This window comes from Chaetodon trifascialis, chromosome 15 (genome assembly GCF_039877785.1).
Source record: "Chaetodon trifascialis isolate fChaTrf1 chromosome 15, fChaTrf1.hap1, whole genome shotgun sequence".
Taxonomy (NCBI): domain Eukaryota; kingdom Metazoa; phylum Chordata; class Actinopteri; order Chaetodontiformes; family Chaetodontidae; genus Chaetodon; species Chaetodon trifascialis.
The window spans coordinates 9914547-9935778 of NC_092070.1; the positions used below are offsets into that span (position 1 = coordinate 9914547).

Below are 21232 nucleotides of genomic sequence, written 5' to 3' on the forward strand. Positions count from 1 at the left end.
TCTTAATCCCCCTCCCTTCCCTGCGATAATTCCTCTCCTCTTTCCCTCCCCTGCTCCTCTCTGTCAAACCCCCCTCTCTTTTCTCTCTCTCTTTGGCAGCCGCTCCGCTGTCCTCCTCTCTCCTCCCCTCCCTCTCTTCCTGCCTCCCTCGTCCTCGCTGTTTATCTCGCCCTCGCTTCCTCCTTCCCTCCATCTCTTTCCCTAAATCAGCCCCTGTAGACTGCAGCACCACACATGTTCCAGACGTGCTCACACAAAGACGAGGATGTGCAGAGGTGTTAGCGCAGTAATTACGCACAGGCACAAACATGCACCAAGCCAAACACACACACATGCACACGCAAGCATGCCTGCACATTACAACCTGCCGCTCAGTCAGCACCAGTGCTCCCATTTGTTGGTCTGAAAGGCATTTTGGGGAAGGAAAGTAGCACAGGAGGAAAAAAGAAAGAGAATGAAAGGAAGGAAGGAAGGAAGGAAGGAAGTAGCCAAAGCAAAGTGAGACGGTTAGACGGACAGCAGGTAAACAGAGATGAATGGGTAAAAAAAGAACAGGAGGACAAGAATGGAAGGAGCATGAAGGAAAAAAGGACCAGGGCTGAGTTTTGATAGTGGTGAGCCAGAAAGAAAAAAAAAACCTGGGTCAAAACTGGAAGAGGAGAGTGTCAGTGACACATAATGAGAGAGAGAGGAGGAGAGTGAAAGGGAGAGTCAGCAAGCAAGAGCTGCGCTCATTTGCCCACAAAAGATAAGTGAGTGTGTGTGTGTGTGAGAGAGAGAGAGAGAGAGAGAGAGAGAGAGAGAGAGAGAGAGAGAGACACTGAGAGGGAGGGGAGGAGTGAGCGAGAGAGGGAGGAGTGAGTAGGAGAGGGAGGAGTGAGAGAGAGAGAGAGAAAGAGAGAGAGAGAGTGTGAGACATTGTCATCCAGTCCTGCCAGAGAGCAGCAGCAGCAGCGCGAGCATCACCAGCAGACGGGATACAGACGCACTGAGGCAGCGAGGAAATAAGGGAATACACACTGATGAAGAAGAAGCAACAACACAGGGGGAAGATGGAATGAAAAAAAGCATTTTATTGCTTCTCCTTTCTCTTCCCACTTCTGTTTGGAGCACCCCACAAGCAGAGCACCAGTGAAAACACATACATATGATATATATATAAAATTCCTATACATATATATCAAATTATGCCTGTTTTCAAAGAAGCTGCAGCTGGACAAGGACTGAATTGACAGCAAAATCCATTGCATGAAAAATTGGGGGATCACATGCAGCATTTTCCTAAAATCTGTCGCGCATTAATGCTTTGAGATTTTTTTTGTCCATTTTTTTGCTCAGTGTGGGGGGAAAAAAGACAAAAAATACATTGATGCAAATGGGAAATTTGGAAAACTGGCAACTGAGTTGTTGAGGCAACAACAATAACAACAACAACAACAAAGGGCTTCTGCTGCAGACAGTCCTATATTTCCAAGGGGGCTTCTTTTGAAAACAGGATATTTTTTGATCTGCCCTCGGTGCCACGCGGCTGTTTGGCTGTCGCATCTCCACTTGTCTCTGTCATCCGAATGGGCTGGGGGAGTATTATTCCAGCGAGGCTCGTGCAAGCGCACCACTGAAAGTGCAGAGGGCAGTCCACAAGCTCTCTGACCCCACGCTGATATTTCCTCAGCAATCGACCAAAGCCCACACAGCCCAGCTCGGGCTGAGAGGGAAAGGGTGAGGTAAGTTGTGGTGGGGGAGAAAAGAGGTGAAAAATATCAAAGAGAGGATAGAGGGAGATTAGGATCAGAGTGTAAACAAAGAGACATCATCAAAAACTGAGCCGAAAAGCAAAGCAAGGAAGGAGCACCATCAAAGAACAAGCAGTGATCCGTTATGTGGGACACTCCACGCTGGTCAGCAGCGCCAAGACATTAAGATCAGGGATTCAGTATCACAACATCAGCCCTCCCCTCTCCCTTTCTCCTCCTCTCTCCTCTCCTCTTATTCTTAGCACTTGTAGGGCAGGACTGAGCAGGCTGACAGACAGAGCACCCAGCTGGTGTCCCGGGTCTGTTACAGACCCAGGGATCCACGGAGAGGAGGGGTGTCAGTGGAGCAGCAGCAGCAGCAGCAACAGGAGCCCCCGCACACACCGAGGAACAAAAAGCCTTTGGACTCCTTGTGTGTCGCTTAAAAGCTACAGACTGACACTGACAGAGCACTGTCACCAGGGGGGATTTCAGCTATTTGTGAATGTGTGTGTGAGTGTGTGTGTCTGTCTGTGTGTGTCTGCGTATGTGTGTGTGTGACAGAAAACACGCCTCAGGTGCAAGAGAGACGCTTTTGGACTGTAATCATCACAGGATTTGACGAGAGCCTGGAGTAATGATTTAAAGACTACTGAACAGCTGGTGTTACCTGTTGGGTCTGGAAATAGGAAGGAGATATCCTGCGCAGTCTTTACAAAATAAAAGCTCAATATTCAATATCACTCACAGAGACGTCAGGGACTGAAAGACTGGATCTACACATCTGCACGTCAAAGCGGACCAAGGTGGCGGTGAAAAGATGCCCACCACAAAAATAAAAAAGCTTCTTCTGAACAGTGACACTGAGAGGAAGAGGATGATAGATGCAAGTTAAGCTCTGAGAGGGAGAAGTGGAGGAGGCAGACAACTCTTCAAAGAAAACACTTCACTCCGGTCAGAGTTTATTCAGGACATCACAGCTGATTGGACTCCAGCGATGAGCATTAGAGTTGTTATCCACTTAGGAATATGAGCCCGTCTCCAGAGTGAAAAGCCTTTCATGTGGCAGCCCGTGACTATCTGTGAGTTTTAGAGGAATCTGCTTTCTTGTCCTGCTAGCACTCAGGAACCCAGTGCTCTCACTTTCCACGGATTATTCATCCTCTCAGCGGGGGAGCGCACTGCTGGAAATGCCAGAGGCAAGTTCATTCGTACGTAACACGCCCTCCTAAACTGGATTCCCTCCAAGTCACCAGATTTGTCTACAACCGCCTCCTCTGTCTGCTGACGACATATGGCTCCTTTGTGAAAGGTGACATTTCCTGAATTTTGGAATGTTTATTTGCTTTCATAAACACGCACACACCTGTACAGTAAACTGCAAGCGGCTGTGATGTGTGTGCACACGTTAGTGCCTGCTCATAGGGGACCCATTCACTCCTGTTAGGAGCATGTTGAGACGGGAGATTGATTTCTTTCTCTCACTTGTTCCTCTGCCCCCTGACGACAATTTAGCTTTCTGTAACTGCGTGCGGTGATAGCTCCCACAACACTAATTGAATCCTCTCTACTGAGTCTAAGCTTAATGCCCTCACTGATTTCTAATACCTGCGCAGCTCAGAGATTCATTCAGTGATTATAATTCAAAGCTCTGGACAAGAATGATTTTTAACTTTCTTTTTCTTTCTTTGTTGTTTTTTTAACCTAGGAGCTTTAATTTGGGCCTATCAATAACATCAGCACTGAGCCATCAAAAGACACTGGAGTAAGTCCAAGATGGCCACCTCCATTCATCCAGTCTTGGTGAGCTTCTCGCTGGCCATTCTCCTGGCTTTGACTTCTCTGGGCGGACTGAACTCTGGGTCGACAGGTCAGGCTTTGGCCCAGGTTTCCACCAACAATGGGACCATAGAGCCCACTATGGTCCCAGAGGCCGCGCTGGCAACACCCACACCAGACATGGAGGACAAAACAGCTCCAACTACTGGTAACCGTTGCTGGGGTTACTACGATGTCATGGGCCAGTGGGACCCGCCCTTCAACTGTAACGCAGGTATCTACCTGTTCTGTTGTGGTTCCTGCTTCTACCGCTTCTGCTGCCAGTTCAAAATCCACAGTTTGGACCAGACTTCCTGTTCCAACTATGACACGCCGGTCTGGGCAAACACCGGGCGACCGGCGGCACCCGTCACAGAGGTCCACGAGGAGCCAGATCGGGATCGGACCCATATGATCGTATATATTATCTGTGGAGTGGTGGCCATCATGGTGTTGGTGGGGATTTTCACCAAACTCGGGCTGGAGAAGAGTCAGGGAGGACAGACCGACATGACCAACTCCAGGTACGAGCTGAGAAAGGTGGATGGATGAATGATGTTGGGCAGAGAGAGATGATAGATTTGATAATGATGAGCAGTGATGATGATGAAGATGATGCCATCAACAATTATCATGACATTGATGTGTTTGATTTCCTAAGATTTGCTTGATTAACTGAACGGATGGATGATCATTTTCTTTCTTTTTTTCTACAACTAGTATTTTTAGTACTATAGGTAGTCTATTATATTGATATATCTTCAAGCTTTACATTTCAGACAAACAGATAAATTATGGAGATGATGAGAGCATAAAATAAAGAGTAGCAGACTGGGAGGAACCATCTCTGTTGCCATTGTTCTGGGAATTAAGGTCCCATTAATTTTCCCAGACAACGTTAAGGTCATCCTCAGTTGGAGCTCCTCTACAGCTTGAAAACTCCCAACTGAGATATTAGGGCGAAAGATAGACTGCATTCTGAAGTATTTGGTTTTTTGATAATAAGTCAGAGGTACGAGCCTGACTACGACTCCCATGGTGCATTTTGGCAAGATGTATCCAATCACAGAGCTTTGAGCGAAAGCTGAAGGTTGCACTGTAGAGAAAGCGACTCAACCTGTAGCTGTTATGAATTTACTTTTGGATTCTGGTTTAATTTTGGGTGAATTCAGGTACTACGGTACTGTGTTTTGTCCATCAACAACATTTCTTTAATCTGCCAGCTTCTTCTCCACGGTAACAGTAGCCGAGGCTCATGGATCTCGTTGACAGACAGAACATGATTTCTCAGAAGCAAAGTTAAAATAATTACTGGTTGTCACAACATGACCATAATCAGTACATGATCTGGGAGAATCCTGCGTTTTGTTGTTGGGTAACACTGAAGATCAAAGAGAGATTTGAAATGGAAATCCAGAGTGGGGAAAACACTCAAGCGTTGAAACTCTTTTAAATTCCTCTATCAGTTAAACATGCGTAATTCACTCAAAACCTTTGACAAATTGCTCATTACTTATTGAAAAAGTAATTCCATTATTTATTACTCAACAGCAACAGTAGTTAGCCCAACACTGTCAGACTCCCTTTACCAAGTCCACCTTACTGAGATTAGCAATTGTAATGTAATTACTGCATTTGTAACTACTATAATCACATTACAGTCCAACGCTGTCACTCACATACAGAATAGACTGAGGAAACTAATTAAATATCACATTTGGTCAGCATCCTCAGCACACAAGTGTTTCTACATGTTTATGTATATGTAAGCATGTGTGAATGGACTTGTGTGTATGTTTGTGCGTATCTCTGCATATGTGTGAGAGGGTCACCAGCTGGATAATGAACCAAGTGAGTGAATCACAGTGAGGTGATAAGTGGTGTGATGTTTGTATAGACGTAGTGAAGCAGAGAGAGGACTGGGTGGAGGTTGAGCAGTAGGATGGAGATTTTAAGGACGGATGACAGGTGATAGTAAGGGAGGAGTTTGGGGGAAATTACAGTGCAGTTGTACTGTGTTTTCTCTGTATTGGTGTAGCCATTTCACATTGACGGCTGATTGATTGCTGTGACACAACTATGACTGTGGCAATGTGCGGCCTCCAGTGAACAATGAGAAGAGAGCGGGGCGGTTTTTGGAAGGGTGAAATATTGAGCGGATCTGACTGGAGTGCAGCCAACGGCTTATTCTAGAGCAGAGAACAGGGGGTGTGTGTGTGTGTGTGTGTGTGTGTGTGTGTGTGTGTGTGTGTGTGTGTGTGTGTGTGTGTGTGTGTGTGTGAGTGAGTGAGTGAGGGGGCAGAGGAAGAGAGTGAGACAGTGTGTATGTTGGGTTTGACTGGTCAGCCTATCGGGTGTTAAGAGTCAGGCCACGGGGGCTCCTTTACAATCCTGTCATTACAGGATCTCTTTCTCCAGGGGAGGATGAGAGGAGGAGGAAGAGGAAGAGTCGGGTAGCGCTGGACATCAGTGCTCATTAATGTTATGGTGCACTGAGGCACCCATAACACAATGAAAGCTGGCAGCTCTTGGCACGTTTTCTCCCCTGGTTGAAAAAATTCTGTGTGAATTTTAATTCTTGGGTCAAGAGATTGTTTTGGAGATATTCCTGAAATCTAGTTGGCTCTGTTCACCACATGCAGGTCATACTGTCAAAAGAAATGTTCAGCATTCGTCTTGAAGTTTCTCAGAGTTGACATGTGTATGCCTCCAATCAGCAGAACAGATGTTGGCAAGCATCTGTCCCGCTGAAGTGTCCTGGAGCAAGACAATGAAACTCTACTGGCTTGACCGCTCACTTTGACCTTCCTGGATGGAAACTGGGTTTTTTTTCCCCAGTTTAAGTCAATGAGACAGAGTTGATTATTACCAGTCCTCACTAAAATCAAACTTACTCCAAATCCAAGTCAAATGAATGAATATACATACAGTGAGTTATAGAGAATTATGGAGAAATTGTGCAAAAGAAAAATTTGATCAATTTCAGAGGCAAAATAAAATAAAATAAGATAAAATGGAAAGAAATAACCCCCACACATAGGTGAGCTTGGTATATGTTCAGGTGCTTTCAGGCTAATAGCGTTTCCTCTGTGGTGTCCATAAACAGCAGAAGTACATCTGTGCCTCCAAGTGCTCAAAATGTCTCACTGTACACTCAGAATTGAGACATAAACACTGCATGACTCCGTGACAGCTGAGCAGGATGGTCAACAAAGCGTGTGACTTGGAAAATGAGGATGGTGGTTCTCGTCTTGTAACGATAGTTTGCACTGGTTTCTTTCTGCCATGATGGTGATGTTCTGATGAAGTAGTTTTATTTGTCTAAACCTAACCAGACCTGTGGTGGCAGATCAGTTTTATCATGTCTGCAGTGGTAGAAAGTATCTGGATATACTTACTCTAGTACTGTATGTGAGTACAGTATTGAGGTACTTTCATGAGTATCTCCATTAGATGCTACTTTCTACTTGACTATACTTCAGAGAAAATTTAACAGTCTTACAAAGTGTCCCTGAGTCCATGCAGTAACATCCTAACATCCATCCTTTGTACAATCATGTGTTCACAAAGAGGTGAACCTCACTTCATCCTTGCCTGTGAATGACTGAGCCTTTCCAGGGTGCTCCTTTCAGACCCAATCCCGATACTATCACCTCTTACCAATGAACCTGTTTACCTGTGGAATGTTCCAAACAGGTGTTTTTGGATCTTATCCAGTCTTTTGTTGCTCCTGTCCTTACTTGTTTGAAACATGTTGCAACAGATATTTACAAAAATCAATGAAGCTGATGAGGTGAAACATAAAATATATTCTCTTTGTACTGTTTTCAGATGAGCATATGTCAAAAAGGATTTGCAAGTTATCATTTTAGAGTCCCAACAGGTTGTAGCTATTAGTTTCTTTGAAGATCACATTGAATTAGCTCCACCCTGACCGGCTAAAATATTCACATGCTGTTCGTACAGTTATGCATCAGTTTAATGATCCCATAATATAAATGCCACTCCTATAGGGGCCATTCTGCTGCATAATGTGTACTTTAAATACATCAAGTACATTTTGTCGACAAATGTTTGTGTCGTACTTGTGATTGAATGCAGGAGCAGTTTAACATTGTGTCACTTAAGTAAATGATCTCAGTGTCTCTTGCAGCACTGCACGAGGAGCTGTTGTCTTTAAGGCAAAATGGTTTTAAACTTTGTCAGCGTTGTCACAGAATTATGTTTTTGTGGTTTCCCTTCTGTCTGCTTCACAGCAATTCATATTTAGCATTAATGCAAGAGGTGCACAGGCACTGTGACAAAAGCTGACTCGCTGCCAATGCGCCCTTTTTTGTACTACCTTGGCATAGTCCCAAAGAAATGTCTCTTAACTCATAGGAAAGGACAGAGAAGGGGTCAGTGACAACCACAAAGCAGAAAAAGAAGATAAAGAAAAAACCGAACAGAGGGATGGAAGAAGGCCATGTTGGGGAAACAGAGCGACTAGCGAGGCAGAGGTTGTTTTGCTGCCCTCTTGCCTTTCACAGTTGTTTACCTTACAACTGCTACAGCTGGTGTGTGTGAGGGCAGACACAATGACACTGGAGTAGTGATGTGACCAGAGCCCAGTGATAAAGGAGCCGGTGAAAGGACAGTCTGCTGGAGCATGAGGGAGGGAGGGAGGGAGGGATAAATGGAGGAAGAGAGAAAGTTAGACGAGAGGAGGAGGTGCTGATGAGTGAGGCGCTAAGTTGTTGTAATTCTGCTGATGTGCCATTAAGAGCTGTGAATGACTGCTGAGCTCTGTGGCCGGTCTGCATGGAGAATGACTATCTTTCAAAGCATCTTCTGGGCTTGTTTAAACACATTCGTGCTGTGACTTGACAACGAGGTTATGCTCTAACTTTAAGTTTTTATTCTTTACACTTCCTGTTCTTTTAGGATGGGACTGTTGTTTGAACTGCTGTGGTGGCAGCGTTGTTGTATCCTGTCATTTTCATCATATCTTTTTAATACAGGGGTTGCTGTTGTTCTATTACCTAATTAGAAAGCCCGTTTCAAGATATTTCTGACCACTTGTTGGATTTTTCCATGCTGGTCATTACAGTTACAATAATCAGTTGCACAGGAGTTTAGTAATCCACACGTAATGGAAGATGGACTCCACTTACATCGCAGATTTCTACCTGAACAGGCAAAGCGTTTTTCAGTTGGCCCATACAACTTTCCCATTCACACACACTCTTTCAAGACAAACAAAATCATCTCAGCACAGTCTCCCTGAGAGTAAAAGCTTTTTAGAGGCAGTGCTTTGCACACAAAGTCAGTGAAAAGTGGAAGCAACCATAGTTGCAAATGCTTATAATGATCTTATCACAGAGTCTGAGTTAGAGCCGTTTGTAAGTTCATCTTAATAAAAAAAACAGCAAATGCCAAAAATCCAATATGACAGAAGAGCTGCATTGAGTTTGAAACCCTAATTATGAAATATGAAGTCATGATTTTGGATAGTTTGCCTGTGAAAGCCAGAAATACTGCAAGGCCTCGTTGTGTTCCGCTGCAGAATGGATGAGACCCGCAAAATTGTTTATCACATCTATTCATGGGCATCGCATTTTAAAATTCATTCTCAGCCTGCATACATTTGACAGGCGGACACTCTCATCCAGCTGTGAGAGAAAAAGTGTCCTGGGTCCGTGCATAAACATGTGTGTGTTTGTGGTGATGTATTACTCATGTTGTGGGGACATAAATTTGTTTACACCGTGCAAATCCCCACGATGTAAATCATTACATTCTCCGAAGAAGACTTTGGTTAAGGTTAGGGTTAGGCAAGCGGTGGTTATAGTTAGGGTAAGTCTCCAGGAAATGAATATAAGTCTATGCAGTGTTCCCAAAAGCGATGGAAATGACACTGTGTGTCTGTGTGCGTACGTGTGTGTGTGCACTCAATGAATAAATCCAGCCACAAAGCTGTTATGGTGGTAATGTGCTGAAACCTTGGGTCAGGCAATCACAACAGGCAGCGGTGCAATGATGTATAGCACAAAACACGCATGCACACATGTGCATACACACACACACACACACACACACACACACACACACACACACACACACACACACACACACACACACACACACACACACACAGGCCTCTCATTATAACTGTACAGTGCCCCCCCATTGCACTGCTTCTCACCTCCCAAGCGGCTGTTTGTGTTTTTGTTTTGCTCTCCGTCTGTCTGCTGCTGCATCTGTCATGTGGAAACTGCTGCAAAGCCAAATGAAAAATGAATTATATCCTTTGATACGTGATTTAGCGGTGGGAATTAATATGCCAAATCAAGCTCTTTCAATTAACCACAGCTCAGCTTGTGATATTATGGACTGAAGGTGAAGAGGGGATACAGGCAGAGCGAAACAGAAGAGGATGCACACAAGGGCCTCTGAAGTATGCTGCAGTAAACAGACTATTACCACAAATGTTTAAATTTACATTTTGCATTATTGATCACGACCAGATCTGTAGAAATCAGCACAGCTAACATGCCAAAAAAGGTGCCTAAAAGCCTTGTCGTAAGACCACTGTGCACACTGTGGCTGGAAAAAACAGTGCCAGCGCAAATAAGGTGTTGGCCAATAAATGTTTGGCACATCAGCCTTTATAAAAATAATAAATATGTTTGTGCAGAATTACTCACAACACACCTACTGTTGCATTAAGCTATTTAAAGACAATGAAATAACACATTCTTGCCAACAGCATAAATAATCTCATTGCCAGGCATGAATTACTGCCAGTGTTAGCAGGCTAAGAGTCAAACAAGCACAGCATGAATAAATAGGTAAAGGATGAAAATCAGCTCACTCTTGCACACAATTAAACAATAAATACTGTTTATTATATTACACACAGATGCCCAATCACCACATGATGACTGCGATCCAAATCACATCCTTTTTCTTTTTACCTTCAATCTGTATTGCAGCTGCCCTTATAAAGTATGCACTGTTCAGTATGCATACAACTGGGACATACTACCTCGTACCATAGTGCGCCTTGAGCTTTGACCCTCTTGCTCACACACCTGCTGCAGTCTGTGCTGTGAAATTTCAAGTAAAAAGAAAAAGTATGCAGTTTAGAACAGGTGTCAAGACTTTGTATGAACCCTGCGCTTGGTGGCTCAGTCGATTTGACGCGTCTTCCGCTGCACAGAGGACTCTGCAGAACAGTCTGAAAAGCATGCTGGCTCGCCAGATGCAGCAAAGCATTCGGGTATTTTTGACATACTGCATTTGATGTACTTTGTTTCGGGACATACTAGATCTTGTTCTGGTATCCTTAATAGTGTGGTATGTGGATTGGAAGGCAGCAAACATGCAGGGCTTTCTGTCATCATGGTGGTGTCTGGCTGTCATAAATATAAACACAATAATCCCAGAATTGATTCTAAATATGTAGAAAGTTGCATGTTGGTGGGGGAAAATCTTATAAACTCACATAACTAACCACCTTTGGAATATTTGGAATATTTGTGACACAAGTGACCACTTGATACCTAAATCTATAGATATAGTAATGTTTACCCTGACACACACACACATGCAGTATAACATCCCTCTCACTCCCTTTAACTGCATTATACTACTTACCATAAGTTATTCCACTGAAGAGCCATGTGTTCAAGGGCACAAGCAATTGAATGACCCACTGGGGATCCAAACAACCATTTCCCTCGGCCGTTCTGTTCCTTTACTGTATTGTGTTCCATCAACAGCGCTTTCTATTTCCTTTATTGTTCAGCCGCAGTGGTGCTTTTCATCACCGCCTCTGACAGGTGTTTAGAGGCCAGAGATAAACGTGCTCATGACTCTGCTTTCCTGCAATGGCTACAGCAGCAAACAGATGAATCCAATATTTTCCAGTGAGCCGTGTTGTCTGAGTTAAGTTTCGTGTTGGTGAGGCCTGTGGGGGGGGGATAAAGTGATGATGAGAACTTAACTTTTTCATTGAGAAGTTTTCAGGTGAAATGAGAGAGAAGAAATCAATTAAAATATCAAATAAGAAATACAGGATATGACATAAAACGAGATCAAACAATTCTTCAAATGGACTTTGTGCGCCACAAAGAAACTCATCACTGATGTAAAATGTGTCTTGGGGCTTCGGCGCTGATTTCACTGCTGCTGTAAGAGCCGTTCTCACCTTGCATTAACAGGAGCTTGTGTTTTTTTAGAAAAGCAGTGAGGCTTGTTAAGCTCATGCCCTCCTCCTCCTCCTCCTCCTCCTCCTCCATGCTTAATCTGGACCCAAAATAAACTCTTTGATGCTGCAGCAGTATGAAAAATAGATTCTGACCCTCCCAAAGTGCACAGTTAACTCAAATCAACAAGGAACTATTGTTTACCTTTTATTAGCCTCTGCACACGGGGTGATAAATGTGAATATTTCCCTGCTTTTTGTTCCTTCACTTAAACGTGTTTGTTTAATCCAAGCAATACTTTTCTGCTCCAACCTCCGTTGTGCTGTTCACATGCTGTGGAAGAGGCATGATTGATTTGCAGTTGCAGATCTTTGAGGAAATGTTCTACAGAGTCAGTATGAAAACTGAATCATGTTTTAGTTGTGAGGAGCAGATATTGAGCAAGAAATTAATAAAAAATAAAAACCTTGCCAATGAATGTTTTGCACGTGTATTTAACATTGCTGACAGTAGTGGAATGTAACTAAATACATTCATTCAAGGACTGCAGCAACATAGAATTAGGAGGTATGTTTTTCCTTTTTATGTAATTTTATACTTCTAATGTTTACTAAGTACTTAGCAGATAAATAATTTACATGCAAATCATATGATGAACTTATACACTGGTATATTCATTGATTCAATTATTCAACAGTACCCCAGGAACTTTTAAATTAAAATCATTTTGACCAGTTACAGCATTACCAGAACAAAATATCTAATTGTATGATAAGCTGTGACAGGTGCTGTTCTGCTGCATAATGAAGTTTCATACTCTGGATACCGGAAGCACATTTTCCTACCAATACTTCTGTGCCTCTGCTTGTGTAACTGTGAATGCAAGGCTTCAACCTGTAATTTTTACGATAACATATTGCTGCCCTGATTTAAAAGATCTCACTACTTCGTCCACCACTTGTTGTCTATTCTATTCTGTGTCCGTGGACAGAGGTGTGTCTTGCCTCACGGAGGCAGCTGTATTAGTCGTGTTTTGATTGTAACTCCACACCACACCTCAGTGCAGCAGAGCCCAGTGAGACAGATTGCTGCAGAACCCTGAACCTCCTCAGCTCAACTGTTGCTGCAGTGGCTCCACAACGCACTACTTTCTCTATTCACTATTAATTCTTCCTCCTTCTCCTCCCCTCGGTCTCCCCATGTCTCATACTGTATCCTGTTATTTCTGCTCCTCCTGTTTTCCACCTCATCTTCTTTTTCTCACTCTTTTCTGGGGCCTCAGGTTTAAAACATAGCTGCTGGATGTCAGGCTAAAAGAATGTGCGTGATGGTGCGATGGTCAGACTCAACAAGAAAATGACATTTTGCTTGTTGATACAATATGATCCCTGTGTGCACATGTGTAGAAAACATTATTAAAGCAACAGAAGACACATTAAGAATTGTGAAGGTAAGTTAAGTTTATTTGTGCAGCACCTTTCTGTATTTAAAGAAAACCCTGAACGGAGAAGCTTCTAGGACAGTGAAAGCACCATTTTCACTGCAGACAAGAAAAATATTTTTCCCACCAAAAGCGCAACTGATTCTTTAACCTTTCCCACATCTCTCTAATTAAGTGATGATATTGCAACATCTTGCAGTTTTCTCTGCTTTGACTTTAATTTAGTTTCATGCCAAAAAGAAGGAGTCATGCCTCCTCTTCATTGTCCTACTTCTTCTGTATATTTATATCAGTTTTTCATCAAAGCCCACACGCCCAAATTACGAGATATTTACAGCATGTTAAACATGAGACGAGTGGCTAGAACAGCATATTTCACTTTATGTTTGAAACACAGACAAAATATAGATAAATGGAGAGTGATTACTTCATAGTGAGATGTTTATTTTGAGCAGGGCTGTGGGCTGTTAACAAGGATCTCTGTCACTTTTGACTTTGTAATTTGGAGGCACAGTGGGAGGTTTTGTGGGAGGCTCCATTGTTAAAGTGTGTGAATATTTATTCCCCTCTATATTCAATCTAACAATGTTTTGCTAACTCCTCGGAACTGGAGAGTGTGTTGACTGTGTGTGTGTCTCCTCGTGTGTCTGTGAGTCTCTCTGTGTTTGTGTGTGTAGTCGACACTGAGTTTGGGAACAGGCCGTCCAACGTGAGCTCCATTTTCACTCCAGTGATCCCGGTAATGGTCTTGTCCCAGTAGATTGACGCTGGCTCCAAGTCGCCCTGACAGAAAATCAACTGCTTACATGTAGCTGTTTGCTGGAGCGCGCACAGTAGCAAGCATTATCACTCTCTGTGTACTGTAGCTGGTCATCTCCCCTTCTCCTGCACATCTAACTCGCCACCGACTCCACTTTCACGTAATCTATCTATCTATCTATCTATCTATCTATCTATCTATCTATCTATCTATCTATCTATCTATCTATCTATCTATCTATCTATCTATCTATCTATCTATCTATCTATCTATGTTTATCTCATTTTTATTCATCGCCATCTCACCATTTTCAGCTATCATGCATATCCTCATTTCTTTGCAATTTGCCCTTCCACCTTCCGTTTCCTTTTCATCTTTTAATATATTTCTGTCAGAGGAGGGAAGAATACTGAAGCACTTCACTCTGCTAGAACTGCTGTTACCCGAAGCAAGTAGGCCTAAAGTATGAAATGACGTGCTGGTATGATGAAGTGAATTTATTTAAAAGAAATTATTATTGGGTGCTGAATTGGCTCATAATTGTGTGTTTAGAATCATTAACAAATGATTTGTTAATATTTGCTGTGTTTCTAATGGTTTGCAAATAAATAGAAGGCTAAATTGGTAATAATTTGCTCAGTTAATAATGAAAGTAAAGAAACATAAATGCAGCCACAGTGTTGAGGTTCACCAGAGATGACCTTCCCATTGCCCTCGTGCTTGTGAATCCACTGATCCGTTAAAACCAACAGATTTTGATGCAAAAAATTCACTGTTAGTGTGTCCAGGCCTTCATAACTCATGATTATAAAGCCTGTCTTACTCTCTCATCCGCTCTCCGTAGTAATTATCTATCACTTGTAATCACAGCTCTCATCATCGTATCTGCACATCATGACAACATTGTTGCTAATGAGGAACAATGGCGAAACAGCTCTTGCTAACCACAGTGTGCACAATAAATTCTTAATAGGTTGTTTTTAATGGCAGACCTCAACCAGTGTGTTTGGCTGTGTGTCGGTGTGAGTGCGCGTCTCTTTTTCTCCTTCTCCATCTTGGCTCTTTGCCTCCTCAGCTCTTATCTGGAAGCACCATCACATCTACAGGAAAACTTAAAGATAACACGGAGATTAAAGAAGAGAAAGAGATCCATCCCCTTTGCCATCTCTCCACCACCTGCTCCACCATCCCTTCCTATCCCTCCATCTCTCCCCACTCCATTTTTTTTCTAATCCAAAAAATAATTACCTGCTATCGCCCAAACCGTCGTACATCTTCCGCGTTGTGCAGGAGCAGAGATGAAACAAGAGCATGGATGAGGGGAAACTCGGTACGGGGAGCAGGATGGGAGAGCGAGGAGGAATTCGCTTCTTTACTTTGCTCTCTGCTTTCATCCCTTGTTCATGTTCTGTTTGCTTTTGGTATTCGTGTGCTCATGCTTGTCTCATTCCCCGTTGGTCTCGCTTTGTCTCCATCTTCTTGTTCCTTTTCTCTCTTGATCCTTCAATCTCGCTGCTCTCCCTCCCTCCAAATCATCCCCATTTCATTTCCAAAGTTTTTGTTGGCATGATAGAATATATACTGCACAGTATGAAGGCAGGAGGGAAATAAAGACTTTCATGCAGCCATCAACTCATAATCAAATGAATGGATTTCAACACTTTGTTCATAATGACACATGTTTTCTATCTATACACATTGCCCTGCATGGGCTGGTCTTCAGAGCTTCTTATCCCACCTTCAATTTCTCACCAGCAGTAGCAAACACATATTCACAATACACAAAATAACACACACAAACTTGTGACAGGCTGCAGAGTGCAGTGCCGATACATGATGAGAGCAATCTTGCCAGCAGTTTCTCACCTAAGGGGTTGAAAAACGTGGTTATTTATCTTCCTTTCATACCAGCCGAAATTCATAGAGAAAAGAAGACAGAGAGAGACTACTGAGAAAGTTCAGATCAGAGAGTTTCCTTGTGTCTCCAGCTGTTTTCTCCTCTCTTAGGAGTCCACCAGGCACATTGTGGATGCCAGAACTGGTTGTAGCCATTCTAGATAATGCTTATGATTGCACCGGAAGCTCTGCAGCATGTTTCAGAAGTTGCACCCCACTCTCCCTCTGCTTAAAATACGCCCCTAGTCGAAGTTGCATCGAGCTGCACAGAGCAGATCACCCTGAAAGCATCCAGTTAATTTTCAAAATAAAACACCCTGTGCAGACTCCCAGTCGTAAAAACAAAGCAAAAACAAGAAATTATTTAACTGCGTAGCCTACTTACCCATTGTGGATGCACAAAAATCAAGGAAAAATGACCAAATCTAAGTCAACAAACTCAGGCAGGCAAAAAGCATCACTTCTGAAATGCTCTGTGGGGTTTGAAGCCATCAGAGGATGGAACAAAATTGTGTCAGAGTAGTGCCCGATGGACTCAAGACATCAACCGTGTTTGAAGTTAACCTAATATTTACTTCAGCACAAACACTCAAAAACGTATTGTTGTGTAACTCTCATCCTTTCTACTGTATGTTTTATAGCTAACAGTGATATGGCTCTACAATGGAAATCATCACAAAGGGGGCAAAAATGTAAGGCTATGTTAAAGTTATCAGTAACAGAAGGTAACTAAGACACGGTAACATATACACAAGCACGGTACCTTTTACTGTACTTGTTTTGAGGCACCTGTACTTTACTTGAGTATTTCCATTTTCTGCTACTTTATTCTTCTATTCCATTGAATTTGATAATTTATGAATATTTAAGACTTTAAAATTAGGCCCACATTTACTAGATGCAACATTACAGTGATGTACACATTACTGCATCAGTAATCATATTACAGTATAATACACGTTATTCTGAAATGAGCTGTAGTGCAAAATGTATAGCTTGACGCTAATACCTTTGTACTTTTAGTAAGAATTTTAAACTCATGACTTTTCATTGTGACAAAGTATTTCTACAACGTGGTTTCAAGTAAAAGATCTGAGTGCTTCATCCACCAGTTGTTTATTATAAATATTGCAGATTTGTTCCAGAGGAAAATTTGTTCTTACTCATTCAGTTTCTCATTGCACATGGGTCTAAATCAGTACCCATAATCCTCAGCAACCAGAAGACGAAATAAAAGCCAGCAAGGAGCATGAATCAGTCTAATACCAAATTCAGATCACTTTGTTGTTGCAGTCAGAAACAAAACAGCGAACCATCGCTGCAGAAATGGTCCAGAATTGAGATGCAGGACTGAATTAATTTAAACTGCTGAATGTATTAGAGTGACAGAGTCCCACACAGCGTCATGACGAGTTTTTAGCCTGCATTTTAATCTTGTTTACATGAGAGATTCCAAAGGTTTGTTTTCCCAATGTTCTTGCTGAGATAGGTTCATGTCTGACTGCTGTCTTTAATGAGATAAAATTAGTAAAAGCATTCTCACCTAACTTCCGGTACAAAAGCAAACAACATCCAAACTGTATCCTGAGCAGAGGTCAGTGTTCTGCTCAGTGACTGAGTGATACGGTAGAGTCACAAAACAGATCACTGAACTGTGGATTATTGTACCATGTGGATCTGGTTTGAGCTGGTTCCCTTCATACAATATGTTGCTGGTGTTCCACGACAGCTAATTGGGGTTTACTCTGTATGTTAGTGGCGTAACATGTCATATGATTGATGAGACTGCGGGGGTTCAGGCTCCACAGTTGATAGCACCACTATATCATTTTGTCTTCTGCTCGCTTTCCTTTAACCCCCTACCAACCCCGTCCACACGGACACACTCCAACTGAAATGCTAGTACAAATACACATACTGTATTCAACACAGTAACAACAACAACAACAACAACAACAACAACAACAACAACAACAACACAGAGCCGTGCTTAATGTTTGCACGTAGGTCAAATCAGGCTGGAAGTGTACAAGATGTTTTCAGGGAATGGATGCTTTCGCAGAAATATGCAAAATTAATTAGTTTTTTGCTGATTGTTTATCACTGTCAAAAAACACTTTTCTTCCATTTACTTCTATGTCTTCTACTCAAACACAGACTTAAGACTGAGCTCAAATCTATAACTTATTACGTTGTCTGCCTCTGTAGTTTACCAGCTACCAAACTAGCCCTATTCTGCTGATTTCACTGCGTTGTTGGTCAAAAACACATCATCTTAAATTCACTTTATTTTGCATTTTCCTCTGGAACAGGGGAGACATGTCAGATGTGTCAGTTCAAGTTTTTTTATGTTATCAAAACACTTCACAAAGTCTACGTGCATTAGCAGCAGAGCATATCTCTGCTATCTGTGTACTGAACAGGACTGCGTTTGTTCTTTGCACTCAGGATTAGTAACACAGTGTCTGAGCTATAATGAAAATCAATCAGAATTCAGGCCTGCAATGCACGATGACACTATCATAGTACACGAGAGCTGCAGTGCTGCAGGAGCTATTGTGCTGCCTGTACAGCCACCAGCAAGTATTAGATTCAGTATGTTACCTGCATCTTTCGAAGTACTTTGGAAGCCTCCCACCAACACTGGAAACATGCCTGGTTTTCTAATTCTCTGACTGTCAACTCTTTCCAGTTTTTATTTTTATTGTTTTTCAGCTGGCCACAATGATGCCAATGCTGTGTCAAGTGCCGCCTTCAGTGATTGTTTTGGTTCACTAGTGAATCATGCACCTTTGTTGTGTAATAACTGCAGTGAAAGCAACGAATGGTGAGATACTCAGAGGTGTCTACTGTTTTCTTTTTTTAACACACAAAAAATGTGAATGCAAATATTGCAGATTTAAAGTATGAACAAGTGATTAAAACTCTACTCAACTCAAGAAAGTAAAAACTTAAGCAACAAGATTGCTGTCAGTTTGAAAAAGTGCCATTCGTCTGAATATGAAATCGCACTGGACACATGCACAAACACTCACATTTGGCAGCAGTTAGACAGTCGATATGTGCTTTCTAATTATACCAATGCTGTATCAACGTTAGAAATGTCAGTGTGACGCAACACTGACGCTGGCCCACGGTCACTGAGGGTAGAGGGAAAGAAAGAAAGGAGGAAAGAAAGATGGATAGATGGACAAGGGAGCAAAAGAAGAATGGGAGAGGAGAAGAGATTCTGATGTCTTACCCTTGAGCTGGAGTGAAAACAATGTAACATCCCCCACGGGCTTCTGTGAAATAACAGAGTCAATGGAAAATGACAAGGGAACTGATATTTCTCATGACAGCCATGATGGTCAAAATACAACTCACCTATCCGTCCACTCCTCCCTCTCTCCAATAATCTCTCTTTCAATCCATCACCTTCATCCCCATTTTACACGTCTTCCCCCACTTCCCTTTACCCTCCTCTGTCATCTTCCTCATAAACTCTCCTGCCCGCCTGCCCCCTCTGGTTTCTAACCCCACATTAGCAGTTAATATGTCAGCACTGGAAAGCTGTCTGAATGCCCAAATGAATTACTTTAACCTGCTGAACATACAAGTAGCTAACTAAACTGATTAGAGAAACCACCCTGTAACAGATCGCTGACAGACTCTTGCCCTCAGGCTGCTCTGAGAGTTGCAAACAGAGATATTAAATGCTGTTTGTACTGCGGATCCTGGCCTGCTAACATCCAAAGGGCCAACACTTGAGGACAGATGGGATGTACAAGGAACATAATCTGGGCTCGTGTTAGGGACATACTCGGGCTACAGCGTGATCTGCCATTTGAAGAGAATTGGCAAGTAGAAAGTGAATGTTTGCCTGTTTTTTCTGGACTGGCTGGAGGCTAATTCTAATATGACAGCACTAAAAGTGACTTTATAGTTAACTGCAAAAACATAAAGATTCTCAGAGAAGTTCTGAAGTCATTAGATGCATCTTTTTGTTTATTTGCGATGGACAGAGAGTGAATGGTATCAACCGTGACTGTTAAGAGATGAAACGGTATCTATCTATCTATCTATCTATCTATCTATCTATCTATCTATCTATCTATCTATCTATCTATCTATCTATCTATCTATCTATCTATCTACATGGGTGAAAACGAAATGCAAAAATCACAGATATGAGCCAATGTGATCCTCTTGCTGCAAACTTCAATAATTGCAATGACATCATGAGGCATGTAGATGGTTTAAGCTTATGATGGGTTCATCAAAGACCACTTCCATGCCTTGGTGACGTGGGTCATAATAGAGTGTGGGTCTCATAGTGTTGCACAGACTATGAGTGATTGATGGAGTCATGAAGACCATGAACATGACAGCACTTTCATGAGAAACGGCAAGCAGTAATTAGCAGAATGCAATGACGATGTAGCCAATAGCAGATGCTTTGACAATGCAGCAATTAGCAGTATGTAGTGATGAGGTAGCAATTGATAGATATAATATGCCATTGTCAGCAGTGACTAAATGATAAATTGAAGAACCTATGTAGCCTGCAATGACGAAAGCCTGTAAGATGTCAGCAAGTGACCAGGGTACATGAATGTATCCAGAGGTCACCTTGACTGGAAATAACAGAAAAGCAAACAGAAGGAGATGGCAAGCAGCAGGTTAGCAGAAAACCAAACATCATCACTGAATGATTATGTTACTGCTTACCAAAATAAAATGAATATGAACAATTGCAGAGGCAATGAATGTGTAGTATTAGGCAGAATACAATGAATAGCAATTAGCAAAGCAGTGACAGAACAATTAGTAGATGTAGTGACTATGAAGAAATTAGGAATGTGAATTAGGGTACCTATATGGCCTTGATGTATGTGATACATCTGTCAATGTTGAATGAAAAAATAAAACCAGCTACATGAATGAAAGGCTGAGGTTAGCCACTGAAAATAAAAGGAAAAAATAAAAAGAACATACAAATTTGGCGACTGTTGCAACTGTTGTTTATGATTTGTGATGTTTAGTAATGAGGTCAGCAATGACCCGAACTGCTGAATGAGTGCAGATGACCATGACTAGCCTGATGAGGTCTGTAATGACCTTGGTGAGTGGTTTTTATGTTTCCAGCAAAGCAGAGCGCTTTGTTGAGACACAGATAGGTGGGAGCAACCCCTCCATACAATGACCCAAGTGCGATTCCTAGGGGCTCTGGACATGTGTGACTTGACCACCTATTACTCAAGCTGGTGGTAAAATAGGGTTCCAATTTGAGGCCAGCTAGGGGAAAACGAGGCTGAATAACTCCTGCTGCAAGTCATAAATGTCATCCGATCTGTAAGCTCTTCCATGCTTAATCAATCTATTCAGCAGAATTTATGGTAATAGTTCCTCATCT

The 21232-nt window shown here is 42.3% G+C and overlaps 1 protein-coding gene across 1 annotated transcript in view; it reads left to right on the forward strand.

Moving 5' to 3' along the window:
* The first annotated feature begins 1988 nt into the window (after positions 1-1988).
* Positions 1989-21232, forward strand: part of LOC139343445 (protein shisa-8) — an 86454-nt gene continuing 67210 nt past the window's right edge. The window contains exons 1-2 of the mRNA XM_070981107.1: positions 1989-3045; positions 3442-4075. Of these exons, the coding sequence (XP_070837208.1) occupies positions 3510-4075 (566 nt within the window). The 5' untranslated portion in view covers positions 1989-3045; positions 3442-3509. The remainder of the gene's footprint in view (positions 3046-3441; positions 4076-21232) is intronic.